The sequence below is a fragment of the Choloepus didactylus genome, chromosome 13 (assembly GCF_015220235.1).
Source record: "Choloepus didactylus isolate mChoDid1 chromosome 13, mChoDid1.pri, whole genome shotgun sequence".
Lineage (NCBI taxonomy): Eukaryota > Metazoa > Chordata > Mammalia > Pilosa > Megalonychidae > Choloepus > Choloepus didactylus.
Window position 1 is genome coordinate 81,307,515 of NC_051319.1, and position 21,194 is coordinate 81,328,708.

The following is a 21,194-nucleotide window of genomic DNA, read 5'->3' on the forward strand; positions in this document are numbered from 1 at the left end:
TCCTGTGGGTGTCAGGTCTATGGGGGACCATGGAGTTTTAACAAGGATCTGAAAACCCAGGCAATCCTTTAACACTAAGTGTAGACTAAACAACCACCACCAAATGAAAACTCATTTAACATTATTACTTATTCAATAGGGCTTTTTTGTTTGTTTGTTTTGTTTTGTCATTATGTGCTTTCTTAATTGAGAGATACCAAGAGTACAACCATAGTATATGAGAAACAGTAATCGTTTTAAGTCAGAAAGGGATCCTCAGGCTCAAAACTCTGCTCTACCATCAGGACTACTGTATCAAATATAAAATTACTTCTTCCACCATCATTGAGTCTGGTTTTGTTTTCTGCCCCAGGATCCTCTCAACTGATCCGTTTGAAGATGGGACACCTCTTACCCCAGTTCTACCTTCATCTAAGTCAAGCGGAAAAGAAGAGAAGAAAACAAAAACAAAAACACTGACTCAGCGGCTCCTCCAGGGCCCAGGCCACTCTGATATAGCCGTCTGCGCACCAAGCTGCCTATGACTCATCAAAGCCTCAGCCACTTGGGGAGGAGGGAGCCTGGGGAGTTTAGAAGCTCCTGGGGCAGCCCCAGTTGTCTTGAAAACCTTATTCTCATAGTCTCCTCTCTTGGTGAGCTTTTGCCTAGACTCCCAACCTCCTTGTCCCTTTTCCTAAGTAGGGATTCTTCCAGGCAGCCAGCAGCAAATTATCTTGATTTCCTTCATTTTTTTCAGTGTCATTCAGACTATATCGCCATGGTAGGGAGATGATGAGAAGGAGAGGGTCAGGCAGGGTGGAAAGCTGTATCTACAAGGCCACGGTGATACAGAGTCCAAGCAAGTTCCTCCTTCCACATTCCAGCCATAGCTATAAATTGGACTCTGCTGCCCCAGTGTGACCCACTTCCAAGCAAGCTTCAACTTCACAAGAGGCAAGAGAAGCAAACTCCCAGCCTGTCAACTGGGCTCCCTTCTCCCACAAACAGAACATGATGACAAAAGCCCTTGTCAAGGGGAGTATTTTAAATTACTACCATTCAGGCACCCCCTCTAACCCCCACTCACCATTTCAACCCTGTCTCAGCTGAAAAAATACCCACTCAAGGTTTCTCATTAACTTTATTAACAGAGAGTTGCTATTTTTAATCCCTAGTCTATTGTCTGATATTCCTGGCTAAGGAACAAGGGAGGGAAAGGGAAGGTGGCTAGACAAAGCACTTACATTTGGCAGACAAATCAATTTCTGTTCCATCACGAGGATAAGATGGCAAGACACCATTTACCTTGGGAGGACAAAATCCTTACCCTCACTAAGATGACTTGTTTAGTATGTTCGAATAATATACCTTTAAATGAAAATTTAAACTACCCGATATCAGTAGAGACCAAGGAATACCTTGAGAGAAAAGAATCTGTTAATGTCTAACTTATTGCGTGTTACACTCTCCCCAGAGCTTGTGTGTGTGTGTGTGTGTGTGTGTGTGTGTGTGTGTGAGTGAGAGAGAGAGAGAGAGAGAGAGAGAGATTGAATATGCTAGCACACGTCTGAATACACAGCAACTCCAGCTAAATTCCCACTTCAGGACAGGTTAATGGGCTTGAGGGCTGACTGTTTTATTTGCTATTAGTGTAACTTGGTACATAACTTAACCCCTCTGGGACTCAGTTTCCCCATCTGGAAGATGAGGACCCTCTAAGTCCTGCCTATCTCCTTCAGAGGAGTTCTGGAAATGGCAAATGAGAAAATGGACATGAAAGCTCTTAATAAACTACAGGGTGCACTGTCTAACCAGTCCCCAGTTCTGTCATGCCCTCCCCGCCTCCTCCCACCCACCTTTCCTATCATCAACCTGCCCTGCAGAGATAGTAATCAGACCTGGAAAGGAATGCCCAGCTCAATCAAGGTTCTGTTAATATTCAACATATAAACATGAGAACAGAATCAATTAAAGGCAATTAATCTCACCAACACCGGATTGAACGCCTGGGTTATGTTTTGACTCTGGGTTCCCTGCTCCTCTCCCTCCCCAACCTTAAACAAAGCCACCACCAAGTGGCCACAGTGGCAGGCTGGCATTTCCCCTCTGGGTTCCTCCTACACCCCCCAGCCCAGCTCAGCCACTTAGCTGTGGGGCTTTGGGCCACTTGCTTCACCTCTCTGGGCCTCAACATTCTTCATCGGCTAAATCAGGATAATAAGACCTAACACAGAACAGTGACGTGAGGAACAGAGCTAAGGGAAGGAAAGTGTGAGGTGTGATGATGACACAGGACGAGGCCCATGGGCGAGGGGAGGGAGCGGCCACCGTCCACTGCTGCCCCCGCCTCCTTACCCTCCACAACGCCTACACCCACGCTGCTCCGCCGTGTGTTCATCGGGGCTACAAAGAACCACTCGTTGGTCTTGTAGCTGTAGGCTTCCACCGACGCTAGGCCTGGGAGACAAGAGACTCATGAGCATTCCGGGGCACCGGGCCTCAACCCTCTGTGCCAAGTGGCAGCGAGGAGGGGGACGCACTCAGACCTGGAGGCCAGAAACCTGGACGTATCTCTCAGCTCCACCACTGTCTTGCCATGTGGCCCTTGGTAACTCCCGTAAAGCCATCTGCAGTGCATCTATCTGAGGAACCATGGAGGCTTGCCTCAGAGGGTGGCTTGAGAGAGGGCAGGGGTGTAACTGAACCACCCTGCAAATGTAAATTGTTAAATCAACTACAGAGTGGAATACTCTGATTCCAAGAGAACACCTGAGGTTGCATCTCTCAACACCTATTCCAGCCTCCTTTTCCCTTGCCTTCCTCTACGTCAGAAGCTAGAGAAGTAAAAACTTGCCTTTCCAGAGTCCCATGCAGCTAGAGGTGGCTAGGTCAAGGAGACCTAAGCAGAGGTCTAACGGAGATTTCTAAAATAGCCTTTCCTTTTCTGATACAGGTGCCACTCCTCCCTGCTTCCTAGAATACAGATGTGCTGACTGGAGCTGTAACAGCCCTCTTGTGATCATGAGGAAAAAGCCAAGAGAACTTTAAAGAACCTAGCCCCAACATCCTTGAGCAAGTGGATCAAGTCCCCATCTGCCAACTTCTGGACTTCTTATTTCATCAGTAAAACAAAAACCCTCCTTTATTTAAGCCACAGTTTAGTCAGCAATTCCTAAAAGAACCAATGAACTGTGCCCTTTTGTTCCCAGGTCCACTCACTACAGGCACCCTCCGAAGGGCTAAAGACCCCCCTGGAAGTGGCTGAGTGAGGCAAAGAGAAGGCTGGGAGAGGTCACCCATTTGTAAGGACACAAATGAAAATTCAGAGAAATAAAAAAGATACCATTTTTCATCTCCCTGGGGGTCAAAGGATATCTTCTAGTTTAACAGAGTTACTGTGTACAGAGATATCTACCTGAAGACAGGAAGAAAGATAAGATAATCTTTCCAAGTCCATGTCCACAATTAGTTTTTATTCACACTTTGAAATTAGATTAACAATCAGGAGGGTAAGGGGAACTCCCCTTCTGTGGACTCACTTTACAAAGCATCAGCGGCCAGTGGAAAGGGGAATAGACAAAGACTTGGGTGAGTTGGCCCACTTGTGGCCTGAGCCAGCTCTCTTCCCACTGTTGAACCTCAGTTCCTTCATCTGTTCAACAGAATGGTTCAGCCTAGAATTCTAAGACCCCCTCCCTCCATGTTCTTTTTCTAAGTCTCCTCTTCTGAGTAAAATAGGTTCCCAGATGCTGGAAAGGAGAAAAGGGACTCTTCTGAGTGGAGGGTCCTTCCTAGAGCCCTAGAAATCACAGCTCATGGGTGCTGGCTCTGGCACCCAAGGCTGGTGAGAAGGAAGGATGGGTGTGTTCCTGGGGTGGTAGCTATGGGCACACAGAAGTGGCTCAACAAAATAAGGTTGCAGGGAGGGTGCGCCCCAGGCTGGGAGGGGTTGGAAACCTGTCCTGGACCTACCAGTACTGCCATCAAAGCCTCCCACCGCGTAGAGCAAGTCGTTGAGCACCGCCGCACCCAGCGTGCTCCGGCGCTCCTGCATGCTGGCAATGGACGTCCACTGGTCCTTCACTCCGTCGTATACGTCTACTGTGCGCACGCGCAGCGAGCCATTAAACCCGCCCACCGCGTACACGTGGCCAGCCATGAACACCACACCTGAGGCACAGGAAACCAAGGCATCAAGGTCATCTCAGGAGGCTGGGTACTCATCTTGATGGGTAACAAAGGGGGAGAGCAAGGCAGGCACATGAATAATTCCCCACAGAAGATAATCTTGAACTTTATATATTTAGAAGTCATTATGAGGCTCATTGGATTTACTTTCACATTTGTTTTTGTAATTTCACTTGAATCAAGCAAATACTTGAATTTGCTCAGACTCCCTAACACATAAGAAATGACTCTAGAAGGGGCAGCCAGAAACTGCAGGTGGCAAAGAGGAAGGGAGCTGCAAAGCACAGATGTTTGGGGAAACAAGGAGAAGCACATGACTTCTGGCACCCAACATGAAAAGCCAAAGCTGGGGAAAGGCAGCCTGCAGAGCTGGGAGAGAGTGCTCACCTGCTCTGCATCTCCTGGAAGGAAGCTCGGCAATCTGATCCCACCGGTCTTCCTCGAAATCATAGCACTCCACGCTGCGGATGGCCTTGGGCGCCTGGCCGCCGACCACAATCATGACCTCCAGAAAGACAAGTGGACATTAGGTGGGTCTCCCCAACACCCGAGCTGCTGGGTGACCAACCCCTGGTACTTCCACATGCTTATGGCCCAGGGTCTGTGGGTGATCTGAAATGTCAGGTTACAGAGCTACATTCATGAAGTTGCTGCCCCTGACCACCAACACATGAATATCCAAGTCTAATGAGCATTTTCCCAGGGAAACACAATCATAAGGTCTTTGCTTTCCTGATGTCCTGGTGGGGACAATGATGGAGGTACATGAAACCACTCAGGGTAAGGTCTGCAATCCCAACACTCTCCATGACTTGAATGGTAGAAGGAGACCTACATTTTAATTCAAAACAAACTTGAATATATTTTGAAATAGACACAGAATTTGGATGCATTTTTAAGACAAAGTTACTTCAAAAAAATATTTCTGAATCCCTAGATGCAGGGGGCACTTACTGCAGTAAAGAAAAAAACTTGTGGAACACTGTTTTGTGCTGGTTACCACAAAAAGCTATCTAACTGAGGATGTTCTGGAAAACAGTGCTAACAGTACTATTCCCACAATTAAAGCAGTAGCTACCACTCGGGCACTGTGTGAAGCATGTTGTGGATACTCATTTGCTTGTCAACAACTCTGTGAGGTAAACATTGTCATCCCCACTGGTAGGGGAGGAAAGCAAAGCTCAGCACACATACTGAAATCGCCTAAGGTCACACACAGCTAGGAGTGGTGGAGCAGACAAGGAAATCAGAGTCTACCTAACACAGAGGTGAGGCCAGCCTCACCCCTCTCCTGCTCTAGGGACAGTGTCCATGGAAAGACAGGCTTCTACATCCATGTTTTTTAAACTATTGGTCACATTTCCTTAGTGGGTCATGGGAGCAATTTAATGGATTGCTACCAGCACACTTTTACTAGAACAGAATAGAAAATGTCACAGTAAGGGTGTTGTTTCTTATCTTTGTTCTGGTGGACCACACAGGCAGGATCTTCTGGGTAGCAATTTAAACGTACCTCCTACTTTGGGATGTGGGCAAAATAAAATTGAAAGCCACTGCTCTGGCTGGATTGGTAGTACTGCAATCCTTAACTGTCGTGTCCCTTTGTTGTGACTTTTGTCCCATGTTACCTAGTATTAATAAAAATTAAAGTACCAAATTTAACAGTGGTTTATATGTTTTAATAAACTGATGCAAATTAATGGCTGTCCTTTTAATGACATCGTTCTCACTCACTGGCAGTCCAATATGCTTTCTTGAGTGGGAGAGAAAGAGGTGGAAGTCACTGCCAGCCAATATCAATCACAGGCTTTTCTCATTACTTGTCTTATTTATCCCAGTAGTTCTCAAATTTTAGATTAGAATCCCTTGGAGGGCTTGTTAACCCCATCCCCAGAGTTTCAAATTCAGCAGGTTTGGATTACGGCCTGCAAATGTGCATTTCTAACAAGTTCCTTGGGGTGCTATGGCTGCTGTTCCAGAATTCATACTTTGAAAATCACTCTTTTTACCACTGTTTTAACCCATGGCCTGTGGGTATTTCCTGGTATGCCATTAACAATCGCCATTTTGAATTGTCAGAGTGCTCTTTGCTTCCCCACAACGTGTTTTTGGGGAGAAGGGTGATGTCCAAGGTCTGTGTGAGTGACAGGAGCACATCCCTTGGGCAAACATCACCCACAATCTCTGGCTGCAGCAGTGGCTCAAGGTCAATTATTTGTACCTCAGGATCCCAGATGCAGGCTCCCACACTGCCCATCTGGGTGGTCAGTGGTCTTCAGAGTTAGTCCACAGCTGCCTGTAGCCAGATGTGGGTGACCAATGTTCAAACACTCAGAACTCAGTTCTGACTTCTTGAGTATCCTGAAGGAGCCCAGGACATACAGTCCAGGTTCAGAGCTGCTGCTGCTCCCGGAAATCAACATTCTGCATTTGACCTTCCTGAATATCTCGGGATATTCACAGGGCCAACTGCTCTGTGTCAAGGGCAGCCTTTTTTCGGAGAAAAGCTGAATTCTACATTACTTCCCATCTGCAATGCTTTGCTTATGTAGGTATCCATGAATCCTTCTTTGGGGGGGTGTTAATAAACACAGCCTCTTGTGAGCTTCAGACAGTGCCCAGCTTACTCCTCTAGGCAGAATGACTAGCCCTGCATTCATAAACTCACCTACCACTTGCATTGTTCTTCTGGGTTTGAGTTGGTGAAGCTAAACTGAAGGCAAAATATTGAAAGGGTTTCCTTGGCCATCTTACTTTTGGAGTAGAGCGAGATTAAAACCAATTTTTATTTTTCTTTCTGCAATGAATTCCCTCTCTTTGGTGGACTCTTCCCCCAATTCTGACCCCTTGCTTGAACACTTGCTTATTTTGCGGCTCTCAGTTTACGTTTCACTTCCTCCAGGAGGACTTCTCTGACCTCCAAGTCTGAGATATATGTCCCTTCCCTGAGCTCCTGCATGCCCTGTAGTCTTCTATTAAAACATGCCCACAAGAAGTCCAGGAAGAAAACCAGCAACAAAACAAACAAACAAACAAACAAACAAAAAACATGCCCGCATTGTGTTGTAACTTTCTGGTCACTCATCTGCCCCCCTCCTAGACAGGGAGCTCTGCCAAGGCACAGAACTCATCTGCCTCACTCACCAGGATAACCCCAGTGCCTTAGGGTACCAGGGACTAAGTAATGACTCAAGTATTTATTTGAAATAGAGACAGAATGAATGAATAAGAAGTGAGAAGCATATGCAAGGAATTAAATAACAAGAATACACAGACCAGGCAGGAAATGTCACTTTGGTTGAGACATGTTAGAACACCAAATTACAATCCTGGGGACATTGAGGAAAACAAAATGAAACGAGACAGAGTGCTTTCAGCACCAGAAGAAAGGTTGCGTATTCTTTGCACAAGCTATCTGGCTTCTTCTGTAAATAAATTTTTTTAAAAAGGCAAAGCTTTCAGGTACCTCACCATGGCCCAGAAACTGGCTTCCACTAGGGCTGGAGAGGATACATTCATATTAGAGAAAATCCACCACTCATCTCTGGGGATTTTCATAGTAACACAGACTCAACATTCTAGAAATGCAAAATATTTTGTGTTAAAAGAAAAACCTGAGTAAAAAATAATATAATAATAATACAGGACAAGGTTTTCAAAATAAACTTACTATTGAGCTCAAAAAAACCACTGATAAGAGACTAATTTTAATATTCAAAACTCGTACAGTAATCTGAGGAGAGTAATTATTAGGCTTTGTGAGAAAGGATCATCAATTGCTGAAAATGTGGAAGCAGCTGAAGGCAGCAGGGAGGAGCAAGGGTACCTTCTGCCTCCATAACAAGCATAAAAAATTTGATTTTTATGGCAGGTTTTACAAGAAGCCACTGTCCGAGGTCCACTATACTCCCCACTGTGTTGAACATTCAGAGTAAAAAGAATAAATTTCCTATCTGGAATACTAAAGGGTGGTTGCTTTCATAGATACCTGATCTTAGCAATTATTAGGCAAAAATGAGTCTCCCAAAGTCTGCATATATTATGTCTCCAACATTGTAAACATCTAGCTACTTAAGACAGCTACTTAGACTACAGGATATCAGAGCAAGGAGACTTGAACAATTATCTCCTGCAAGCCCTCATTTTTTATTTCCAGAAACCAGGGCCAGGGAGTTTAATAGGCATATTTCTTTCTTCCCCAACACCTCTAAATCCCAATTTATTAAATATCTGTATGCCTTTAATAGAAATTACTGAATCAAATCAGCTAATTTAATGATGACTGTTTTTAACACTTCTCCTTCCTGGTAACCCCAGGTAAGAACTCTCAGTCATGTGGCAATCACAATAAACTAAAGAACTGGTTCTAGGCTAATAACTGTACTGGACTGAAAATAATGTAATTGTTCACAGCATTGCAATGTGCTTGGGTGTCTTGCAGGGCACCTCAGGGTTCTGATCTCAAATCTCAATTGTCCCTCTGTTGAAGGCTGCAGAAGTTCTGGTGCGTGGAGAATTCTGGTTGAGAAAAAACAGGTAAGCCAGACTCGACTGTGTGGATAGGGATGGTTATTAGGCACCTCCCAAGGAAAATGCTCTCATTCTGGAAAGTCAAGTGGTCATTTACTTCTGGGAGATTAGTGAGGCCAGGAAGGGTACCTGATTCCTTAGGAAGGAAATTTCACTCCCAGCATAACAAAGTGACTGATTTAAATATATATTTATAATGCTGTCCCTCGTATATAGATGGTCCTGACCCCGCCAATGCTGTGGGCACAAGGCATGTTGGTCCATCTTCTCTGATGCCGTCCACCCTATGTCTGAGAGCCATTACGTGCCAGAGACTGGCCAGGGAAAGAAGCAGTTGGTGAAGAGAGCAGAGCTTTCCAGCCCACATATAGATCAAGGCCTTAACTCTGGCCTCAGGACCACATAAGTCCTTAGAATCTCCACGGAAGATGAAAATCACAGTAGAGGAACAACCCGGGCTCTGCACACTTTTTTCACTGGCCCAGGGTAGTGTGTGTCCAAAACCGCTTCCATGACCAGTGTGCTGGGCAGAAGGCAGGCCCAGCCAGTCGGTCCCTCGGGCCAGGGCAGGAAGCGAGAGTCTCTCTTACCCTGGTGCGTGGGGCCGCAGGGCTAACACCAAAAATTCATCCGAAGGAGCGTGTTGAGGTCGAGCCAGATGACTTGTCCAAGCAGGTTCCTGAGCAACAGGGGCTCTGGGCAAGTATTGAGAGCCAAGTGCAGAGTCACTGGGGGTCTGAGGACAGGCAACATGAAGATAGGGCCCAGAGGGAGAGAGAAAGAGTCAGGGGGATAATGGGCTTTGGGGTCAGACATACCTGGGCTCAAACATCAGCCCAGACATTTAATAGCTGTATGACCGCAGCTTAACCTTGCTAAGCCTCCTATTCATCATTTGCAACATCAGATAATAAGATGTTTCTCATATGGGTGTCAGGAAGTGTAAATGATCCAAAGCACTTAGCACAGTGTTTGGTCAATAGCACACATTAGATAAATGTTAGCTTCTCCTGTTAGATCAACACTATTATGTCATTATTTAAAGCAGTTGCTTAAAAAAAACCAGATTCCCCATAAATGGTAGAAAAGCACACTTAAGAACTTGTGAATGGGAGGGTGATTGCCACTAATACCAGGGCTGACTATGGGATTTTTCCAGGACCCCTGGGTGTTTTCCAGGATGTGGCCAAGGGCCAAGATGGAAGAGGGGCAGTGCTGCCCAGGTGAGAGGTCATCCCACCCACCCTGCCGGCAGCCTCTGCTTACAACAGCATCCATTGAAAGCAGGACAGCACAATTCAGGAGGAAGCCGCCCACTTTCGGCCAAAATGGCTTTTCCACATCATTTTTAAATAGTTTAATAGAGATGCCAACTAAACTAGAATGACAATGAGGAGTGCCAGGTTCAGTACATTTCCAAAGGGTTCATTTTGATATTCCTGGAACCTCATTTCCCTGCTGCCATCTGTGGAACGGGGTAATGTGGGAGTGTTCTGAGTGACTGGGAGACAGTCTCTGGTTGTCTGTGGCAACCCAGGCTCAGAGAAAGTGCTTGCTGGTGAATGTGTGGGAGCCAAGATTAAGATATTAGCTGTGCCATCTTGGATGTGTCAGTATGATCTGTGCATATACAGCTCAGGAAAAACACACACACACACACACACACACACACACACACACACCCTTATTTGCCTCTGCAGCTATCTCAATCAAGGCAGAGTTATATTCCTTTCAGGGCAGAGACTTGGCCAGCAAACAGATTCACTGCTGAGAATTGCTGAGAATAGAGCAAATCTCTCTTGATCAGTTTGTTCCTGAAAGTTTGCTCTGTCAGAAAGCCTATCTGGACTGAATTCATGAATGCCCAAATAAACCTGTCCTTGGATTTCCTGTGGCTGCTTCTCCAACTTATACAATTATGTCTTCATTTCTCCTCTTCTTCCACTTATTTGGCCATTTATATATTTATACCTTATTTTCTTAGAGTGACATCTTAAAACTAAAAGTCTTAAAAATCCCCAAAGTCAGTGGCAGAGAGATTCCAAAAGGAGCCAAGAGGTCACTCTGGTGGGCACTCTTACACACAATATAGACAACCCTTTTTAGGTTCTAATGGATTGGATTAGCTAGCAGGAAATACCTGAAACTATCAAACTACAACCCAGAACCCTTGAATCTTGAAGATGATTATATAAAAATGTAGCTTATAAGGGGTGACAATATGATTGGGAAAGCCATATGGACCACACTCCCCTTTGTCCAGTGTATGGATGGATGAGTAGAAAAATGGGGCAAAAAAAAAAAAAAAAAAGGCATCCAATGTTCTTTTTTACTTTATTTGTTCTTTTTCACTTTAATTTTTATTCTTATTATTTTTGTGTGTGTGGTAATGAAAATGTTCAAAAATTAATTTTGGTGATGAACACACAACTATATAATGGTACTGTGAACAACTGAATGTACGCTTTGTATGACTGCATGGTATGTGACTATATCTCAATAAAATGGAATTAAAAAAAAAAAAGTCCCCAAAGGGTACGAATCAGGTTTCTTTCTGCACAAATGCTTCATGAAATTTGGAGGCAATATAAAAGAACAGTTAAGAGCACAGGCTCTGGGGTCCATTATCCAAGGCTCAAACCTCAGCTCAGCCATTTGCTGTGTCTTAAAGATAAGAGTCCACAAATTATTTGGGACTCCTCCACTTAAGACATGGAACTTAATTCCCATCCCCTTGAGTGTGGACTAGACTTAGTGACTTGCTTCTAACAATAAAATACAGCAAAAGTGATGGGACATCATTTCTGATATTAGGTCATAAAAAGGTTGCAACTTCTGTCGTAGATGTACTCTCTCACTGTCTTGCTCTTGGGTCACTTGCTCTGGGGAAAGCCAGGGGCTGTGTCACGAGGACATTCAGGCAGCCCATGGAGAGACCAAGTGGCAAGAAACTGAGGCCTGTACCAGCAATCCTATGAGTGAGCCTGGGATCAGATCTTCCCCCAAACAAGCCTTGGGATGATGGCAGCCCCAACCAACAGCTTGACTGCAATTTTATGAGAGGCCCTGAGCCAGGACAACCCAGCTAAGCCAGAGCCAGTCCAGGATCCCTGACCCACAAAAAAGTATGGGTTAACAAATGTGTGTTGTTTCAGGTCTCCAGAGTTAGATAATTTGTAATGCAGTAATAGTTAACTAATATATGATGAGTAGGTGACATAACCAAGACTCAATTTCCTCATTTGCCAAACAATTATGAAAATCCTATGAGACAATACATGCAAATCACTTAGCTCAGAGTTGGCACATGAGAAGTGCTTGATAATTGAGTTCTGTTATTATCAACACTGGGGGGTTAGAATTGTGCAGTGGTTCAAAGCATAGGCTTTGAGTCTGCCAGATCTGGATTTGAGTCCTCACACTGCCACTTAGGAGCTGTGAAGCCCTGGGCAAGTCACACAATCTCACTGAACCCCAGTGTTCTCCAACATTAAAGCTTCCAGAGTTATTATGAAGATAGAATAAGATAATGTGTTTAAAGTGCCCAGCCTTAAAACACAGGGAAGCTGCTCAGTAATTGGTTATAATTACTGTTGTTAATGACAATACTACTTGTATCATCATCAATGCCTTGGTAATAAGGACAATGCCCCAGGGAAATAATAAGGCACAAAGTACAAATTACTCTAAGTGGCCACCAAGGGGTGTGAGCCAGTTCCCTCCCATAGTCATCTAAACCAGTTTCTGGATGGTTATCCTCAAAAGTAACTTGCATTTGGCCTTGGAGACTCAGTTCAGGCCTCAGGTCCTGCAGAAAGCTTTCTCTGACCCCTCACCTCTCTCTGTGCTCCCAGAGCAGCTTGCTCATACTTCATGGTGGTTCTTACATACTACATTATAATTGTGTTTTTACATCCGTTTCCCCTCCCCCAACTCTAGAAGTCCCCAGGGGCACCGAGCCCAGTGCCTGGCAATCAGTGACTTCTCTATGGATATGTAATGGATGAATGTATTAATAAATCAATGAATTAATGCATGAATAATTTATGGTTTATTACTGTTTTTGTCTGTTTTTCTTTTAGTCCAAGTGTCTCACAACCCTTCTAATTCATTAAATATTGGACTTGTGTGGGGCCAATGTTCTAGGATCTATATTAGCTAATGTCAGATGCAAATACTTCCTTCTCATTTATTACCTTAAATGTCAGTGGATTAAAGTTCCCTATTAAAAGCAAGCGATAAAGTAGGACATAATCCTCACTACATCCATGTATGAATGCTGGCAAGCACTGGAGAAAAACTAAGGGTGATTGTGTATTATGTCCCCCAGAAAAAGCCATATTCTTTGATGCAGGCTTGTGGGACAGATGTTTTGGTGCTGATTAGATTTCCATGGAGATGTGACCCACCCAACTGTAGGTGGTAACACTGATGAGAATTTCCATGGAGGTGTGTCCCCACCCATTCAGGGTGGGCCTTGATCAGTGGAGCCATATAAATGAGCTGATGGGCAGAGGGAACTCAGTGCAGTGCAGCTGTGAGTGACATTTTGAAGAGGAGCTACAGCCAAGAGGGACACTTTGAAGAAAGCACAGGAGCTGCAGATGAGAGACAGTTTGAAGACGGCTGTTGAAAGCAGACTCTTGCTCCAGAGAAGCTGAGAGAGGACAAATATCCCAAGTGCAACTAAGAGTGATATTTTTGAGGAACTGCAGCCTAGAGAGGAACGTCCTGGGAGAAAGCCATTTTGAAACCAGAACTTTGGAGCAGACGCAAGCTAACAGATATTTTCCGGACACCATTGGCCATCCTTCAGTTAAGGTACCCGATTGCTGATGTGTTATCTTGGACACTTAATGGCCTTAAGACTGCAACTGTGTAACCAAATAAACCCCTTTTTAGAAAAGCCAATCCATCTCTGGTGTTTTGCATTCTGGCAGCATTAGCAAACTAGAACAGTGATATAAAAGGTCAGAAATAAATTTCCATAAAGTTATTTCTTCTCTAAAAATATATTTCTTTCATTCATGAGAAATTTTGCTATTTCCCACCCTATGCCAGGATCTGGGCTGTTTGCCAAGGACACAGATGAATAACACCTGCTGTCATGGAAACTACTGTTGAGTGCAAGAGCTAATACTCTAGAAGAGAATCCTAAATACCTGCCTGAAGTGTCATCCTGGTCATACAGTAATCTCCTGGAGCTGCTGTCCCATTTATCAGAAACCAGTGAAGCCATCACCAACCTGACCTCTTCTTTACCAAGTAATATTTCTCATCAAGTCCATTTCTACATCTTAACAATAAATTCCCAGAAATTGGAATTTAAACAAATAATACCATTTACAATAGTAACAAAAACCATGAAATATAGAGATAAATCTAACAAAAGACGTAAGACCTGTGTACAGATGTAAGATCTGTACACTGGAAACTATAACACATTGCTAAGGCTGATCTGAATAAATAGAGGGATATACTGTGTTCATGGATCAGAATGTTTAGTACTTAAGCTGTGATTCCCCTCAACTGGTCTACAGACTCAACACAATCCCAATCAATATCCCCACAGGCTTTTTGTAGAAATTGACAAGCTGATTTTAAAATTGATATGGAAATGCAAAGGGCCTTAAATAGCCAAAACAACTTTGAAGAATAAGAACAAAATTGGAAGACTCACACTACCTGATTTCAAAACTTACTATAAAAAGTTAATCAAGAAAATATGGTATTTTTGTAAAAATAGACAAAGAGATCAATGGAAGACAATAGAATCAAGAAACAGACACACAGAAAGAGAAAGAAACACAGAGAGTTGATTATTTACAATAAAGGTATCAAAGCAATTCAGTGGAGAAAGGATAATCTTCCCAAAAAATGGTATGGAACAACTGGACATCCATATGCAAAATAAATGAAGCTTGACCCTTATCTTACATACCATGTAAAAATATCACCCCAAAATGGACCACAGGACTAAATGTAAAGCCTAAAATTCTAAAATTTCTAGAAGAAAGTATGGGAAAAACTATTTGGGACCTTAGATTAATCAAAGATTTTTTAGATAAAACATAAAACACACAAACTGTAACAGAAAAAAAATGATGTCAGACTTCATTAAAATGTAAACTTCTATTCTTCCAAAGGTACTGCTAAGAAAATGAAAAGACAAAACACAGAATAGGAGAAAATACTTGCAAAAAATACATCTGATAAAAGACTTATATCCTAACAGTGAGATATAAAAAAAAGGCAGTAATGGAGTAAATGAGTAAAACACATGCAAGACAGAGAAAACAAATAGCTAAATGGCAGATACAAATACTTCCTTCTCATTTATTACCTTAAATGTCAATGGATTAAAGTTCCCTATTAAAAGGCAGATTGGTAAATTGGATGAAAAAATGCATGATCCATCAATATGCTGTTTACAAAAGACTCACTTTATATTCAAAGAAACAAACAGGTTTAAAATAAAATGGGGGAAATATATTTCATGCAGAGTGTAATCAAAAGAGAGCTGGAGTGGCTCTGTAACTGTCAGACAAATAAACTTTAAGTCAAAAAAGTTTATAACAGACAAAAAGGATACTATATATTGATAAAATATTCAATGCAGCAAAAAGATACAACAATTATAAACATACATGCACCTTGCAACAGAGCCCCCAAAATAAATGAAGCAAAAATTGATAGAATTGAAGGGAGAAATAAATAATTCCATAGTAATAGTTGGATATTTCAACACACCACTTTCAATAATTGATAGAACATCCAAACAGAAGATCAATATGGAAACAGAAGACATGAACAATACCATTAACCAATGAGACCTAATTGACATATATAGAACACTTCATCCAACAACAGCAGAATATACATTCTTCTGAAGTACACATGGAATATTTTCCAGGATAGACATATGCTAGACCACAAATCAAATATTAAAAAATTTTTAAATATTGAACTCATACAAAGTATCTTCTCAGACCACAATGGAATAAAGCTAGAAATCAATAACAGAAGGAAAACTGGAAAATATATAAATATGTGGAAATTAAACAACACACTATTAAACAACCAATGAGTCAAAGAAGAAATCACAAGGAAAATCAGGAAATATCTTGAGATAAATGAAAAATGAGAACACAACATACCAAAACTTGTGGGACACAGAAAGGGCAATGCTCACAGGGAAATTTATAGCTCAAAATGCCTACATTAAAAAAGAAAGATCACAAATCAATGACCTAAATTCACATCTAAGGAAATTAGAACAAGAAGAGCAAACCAAACCCAAAGTTAGAAGAAGGAAAGAAATAGTAAAGATGAGAGCAGATATAAATGAAATAGAGAATAGGAAAATAATAGAGAGAATAAACAAAATCAAAGGATAGTTTTTGAAAAATATCAAACCTTTAGCCAAACTGACAAAGAAAAAGAGAGAGGGAGAATATAAACAATTAAAATCAGGAATGAAAGTAGGGACATTACCTTCAACCTTACAGAAAGAAAAAGGCTTACAAGAGGGTACTATACACTGGCCATCCTCCAGTGAAGGTACCCGATTGCTGATGTGTTATCTTGGGCACTTTATGGCCTTGAGACTGTAACTGTGTAACCAAATAAACCCTCTTTTATAAAAGCCAAAAAAAAAAAAAAAAAAAAAAAAAAGAGGGTACTATGAACAATTATCTGCCAACAAATTAGAAAACCTAGATGAAATGGACAAATTCCTAGAAACATAAAATTACCTAATCTGATGCAAGAATAGATAGAAAATCTCAACAGAACTATAACAAGTAAAGAGATTGAATCAGTAATTAAAAACCTCTCAACAAAGAAAATCCAGGCCTGGATAGTTTCACTGCTGAATTTGACCAAATATTTATGGAAGATTTAACACCAACCATTCTCAAATTCTTCCAAAAAAATAGAAGAGAAGGGATTACTTCCTAACACACTCTATGAGGCCAGCATTACCCTGATACCAAAACCAGAAAAAGATAGCAGAAGAAAAGAAAACTACAGACCAATATTCTTTATGAACTGAGATGCAAAAATCCTCAACAAAATATTCACAAACTAAATCCAATAGTATGTTACAAGGTTTTCACACCATAAGCGAGTGGGATTTATTCCAGGAATTGCAAGGATGGTCCAACATAAAAATATCAATCAATGCAAAAAAACACATTAATAGAATGAAGGAAGAAAAACCACACTGTTTTTCTCAATTGATGCAGAGAGGGTATCTGACAAAATCCAAAATTCTTTCATGATTAAAAAACACACACACACAAGAAAAACTAGTAATAGAAGGGAACTTTCTCAACATGATAAAGGGCATTTATGAAAAACACAGAGTAAATTCCAGCAGCATTTTTCGCTGGAATAGAAAAGCTGATCCTCAAATTAATATGGAATTACAAGGGGCCCAGAAGAGCCAAAATCATCATGAAAAGGATGAACAAAATTGGAGGACTCAAACTTCCTAATCTAAAAGCTTACTACAAAAGCTACAGTAATTAAAACAGTGTGGTACCCCTCTCTGACCGCCCAGACACATGCCCAATATTCAGGGCGGGCAACACCAACTACACACACAAGCTTGGTACACCAATTGGACCCCACAAGACTCACTCCCCCAGTCACCACAAAGACAAAGCAGGGGAGAATTGGCTTGAGGGGGATAGGTGTCTCATGGATGCCACCTGCTGGTTAGTTAGAAAAAGTGTACTCCACGAACTCTAGATCTGACAAATTAGAGATAAGGTTTTTAATAGGTCCAAAAATCCTAAAAGAACCTTATCAAGTTAAGCAAATGCCAAGAGGCCAAAAACAACAGAAAATTTTAAAGCATATGAAAAAACCAGACGATATGGATAACCCAAGCCCAAGCACCCAAATCAAAAGATCAGAGGAAACACGGTACCTGGAGCAATTAATCAAAGAACTAAAGATGAACGACGAGACCATGGCACAGGATATAAAGGACATGAAGAAGAGCATAGTACAGGATATAAAGGACATCAAGAAGACCCTAGAAGAGCATAAAGAAGAAATTGCAAAAGTAAATTAAAAAAATAGATGCTCTTATGGAAATTAAAGAAACTGTTGACTAAAATAAAAAGATTCTGGATTCTCATAGTACAAGACTAGAAGAAGCCGAACAATGAATCAGTGACCTGGAAGATGACAGAACAGAAAATGAAAGAACAAAAGAAAGAGTGGGGAAAAAATGAAAAAAATTGAAATGGACCTCAGGGATATGATAGATAAAATAAAACGTCCAAATATAAGACTCATTGGTGTTCCAGAAGGGGAAGAGAAGGGTAAAGGTCTAGGAAGAGTATTCAAAGAAATTGTTGGGGAAAACTTCCCAAATCTTCTAAACAACATAAATACACAAATCATAAATGCTCAGCGAACTCCAAATAGAATAAATCCAAATAAACCCACTCGGAGACATATTCTTATCACACTGTCAAATACGGAAGAGAAGGAGCAAGTTCTGAGAGCAGCAAGAGAAAAGCAATTCACTACATACAAAGGAAACAGCATAAGACTAAGTAGTGACTACTCAGCAGCCACCATGGAGGTGAGAAGGAAGTGGCATGACATATTTAAAATTCTGAGTGAGAAAAATTTCCAACCAAGAATACTTTATCCAGCAAAGCTCTCCTTCAAATTTGAGGGAAAGCTTAAATTTTTCACAGATAAACAAATGTTGAGAGAATATGCTAACAAGAGACCTGCCCTGCTGGAGATACTAAAGGGAACCCTACAGACAGAGAAACAAAGAAAGGAGAGAGAGACATAGAGAAAGGTTCAGTACTAAAGAGATTTGGTATGGGTACATTAAAGGATATTAATAGACAGAGGGGAAAAATATATATGACAAACATAAACCAAAGGATAAGATGGCGGATTCAAGAAATGCCTTCATGGTTATAACATTGAATGTAAATGGATTAAACTCCCCCATTAAAAGATATAGATTCACAGAATGGATAAAAAAAAAAGAACCATCAATATGTTGCACACAAGAGACTCATCTTAGACACACGGACACAAAGAAACTTAAAGTGAAAGGATGGAAAAAAATATTTCATGCAAGCTACAGCCAAAAGAAAGCAGGTGTAGCAATATTAATCTCAGATAAAATAGACTTTAAATGCAAGGATGTTATGAGAGACAAAGAAGGCCACTACATACTAATAAAAGAGGCAATTCAACAAGAAGAAATAACAATCATAAATGTTTATGCACCCAATCAAGGTGCCACAAAATACATGAGAGAAACACTTGCAAAGCTAAAGGAAGCAACTGATGTTTCCACAATAATTGTGGGAGGCTTCAACGCATCACTCTCTCCTACAGATAGATCAACCAGATAGAAGACCAATAAGGAAACTGAAAACCTAAACAATCTGATAAATGAATTGGATTTAACAGACAAATATAGAACATTACATCCCAAATCATCAGGATACCCATTCTTCTCTAGTGCTCATGGAACTTTCTCCAGGATAGATCATATGCTGGGACATAAAACAAGCCTCAGTAAATTTAAAAAGATTGAAATTATTCAAAGCACATTCTCTGACCACAATGGAATACAATTAGAAGTCAATAACCATCAGAGACTTAGAAAATTCACAAATACCTGGAGGTTAAACAACATGTTCCTAAACAATCAGTGTGTTAAAGAAGAAATAGCAAGAGAAATTGCTAAATATATAGAGACAAATGAAAATGAGAACACAACATAACAAAACTATGGGATGCAGCAAAAGCAGTACTGAGGGGGAAATTTATAGCACTAAATGCATATATTAAAAAGGAAGAAAGAGCCAAAATCAAAGAACTAATGGATCAACTGAAGAAACTAGAAAATGAACAGCAAACCAATCCTAAACCAAGTAGAAGAAAAGAAATAACAAGGATTAAAGCAGAAATAAATGACATAGAGAAATAAAAAACAATAGAGAGGATAAATATCACCAAAAAATTGGTTCTTTGAAAAGAGCAACAAGATTGACAAGCCCCTAGATAGACCGACAAAATCAAACAGAGAGAAGATCCATATAAACAAAATAATGAATGAGAAAGGTGACATTCCTGTGGATCCTGAAGAAATTAAAAAAATTATGAGGATACTATGAACAACTGTATGCCAACAAACTGGATAATGTAGAGGAAACGGACAATTTCCTGGAAACATATGAACAACCTAGACTGACCAAAGAAGAAACAGAAGACCTCAACCAACCAATCACAAGCAAAGAGATCCAATCAGTCATCAAAAAGCTTCCCACAAGTAAATGCCCAGGGCCAGATGGCTTCACAGGAGAATTCTACCAAACTTTCCAAAAAGAACTGACACCAATCTTACTCAAACTCTTTCAAAACATCGAAGAAAATAGGACACTACCTAACTCATTTTATGAAGCTAACATCAGTCTAATACCAAAACCAGGCAAAGATGCTACAAAAGAGGAAAACTATAGGCCAATCTCCCTAATGAATATAGATGCAAAAATTCTCAACAAAATACTTGCAAAACGAATCCAAAGACACATTAAAAAAATCATACACCATGACAGAGTGGGGTTCATTCCAGGCATGCAAGGATGGTTCAACACAAGAAAATCAATCAATGTATTACAACACATTAACAAATCAAAAGGGAAAAATTAAATGATCATATCAACAGATGCTGAAAAAGCATCCGACAAAATCCAACATCCCTTTTTGATAAAAACACTTCAGAAGGTAGGAATTGAAGGAAACTTCCTCAACATGATAAAGAGCATATATGAAAAACCCACAGCCAGCATAGTACTCAATGGTGAGAGACTGAAAGCCTTCCAAGATCAGGAACAAGACAAGGATGCCCGCTGTCACCACTGTGACTCAACATTGTGCTGGAAGTGCTAGCCAGGGCAATCTGGCAAGACAAAGAAATAAAAGGCATCCAAATTAGAAAGGAAGAAGTAAACCTGTCATTGTTTGCAGATGGTATGACCTTATATCTGGAAAACCCTGAGAAATCGACGATACAGCTACTAGAGCTAAAAAACAAATTTTGCAAAGTAGCGGGATACAAGATTAATGCACATAAGTCAGTAATGTTTCTATATGCTAGAAATGAACAAAGTGAAGAGACACTCAAGAAAAAGATACCATTTTCAATAGCAACTAAAAAAATCAAGTACCTAGGAATAAACTTAACCAAAGATGTAAAAGACCTATACAAAGAAAACTACATAACTCTACTAAAAGAAATAGAAGGGGACCTTAAAAGATGGAAAAATATTCCATGTTCATGAATAGGAAGGCTAAATGTCATTAAGATGTCAATTCTGCCCAAACTCATCTACAGATTCAATGCAATCCCAATCAAAATTCCAACAAGCTACTTTGCAGACTTGGAAAAGCTAGCAATCAAATTTATTTGGAAAGGGAAGATGCCTCAAATTGCTAAAGACACT

The 21,194-nt window shown here is 41.0% G+C and overlaps 1 protein-coding gene across 4 annotated transcripts in view; it reads right to left on the reverse strand.

Moving 5' to 3' along the window:
- The window catches only part of KLHL3 (kelch like family member 3), a 190,094-nt gene that overhangs the window by 30,875 nt on the left and 138,025 nt on the right, over nucleotides 1-21,194 (reverse strand). For all 4 annotated transcript variants that reach the window (XM_037801301.1, XM_037801300.1, XM_037801303.1 and 1 more), the window contains 3 exons: nucleotides 4,555-4,672; nucleotides 3,952-4,149; nucleotides 2,335-2,436 (listed from right to left, as the gene is read on the reverse strand). In XM_037801301.1, the coding sequence (XP_037657229.1) occupies nucleotides 2,335-2,436; nucleotides 3,952-4,149; nucleotides 4,555-4,672 (418 nt within the window). The remainder of the gene's footprint in view (nucleotides 1-2,334; nucleotides 2,437-3,951; nucleotides 4,150-4,554; nucleotides 4,673-21,194) is intronic.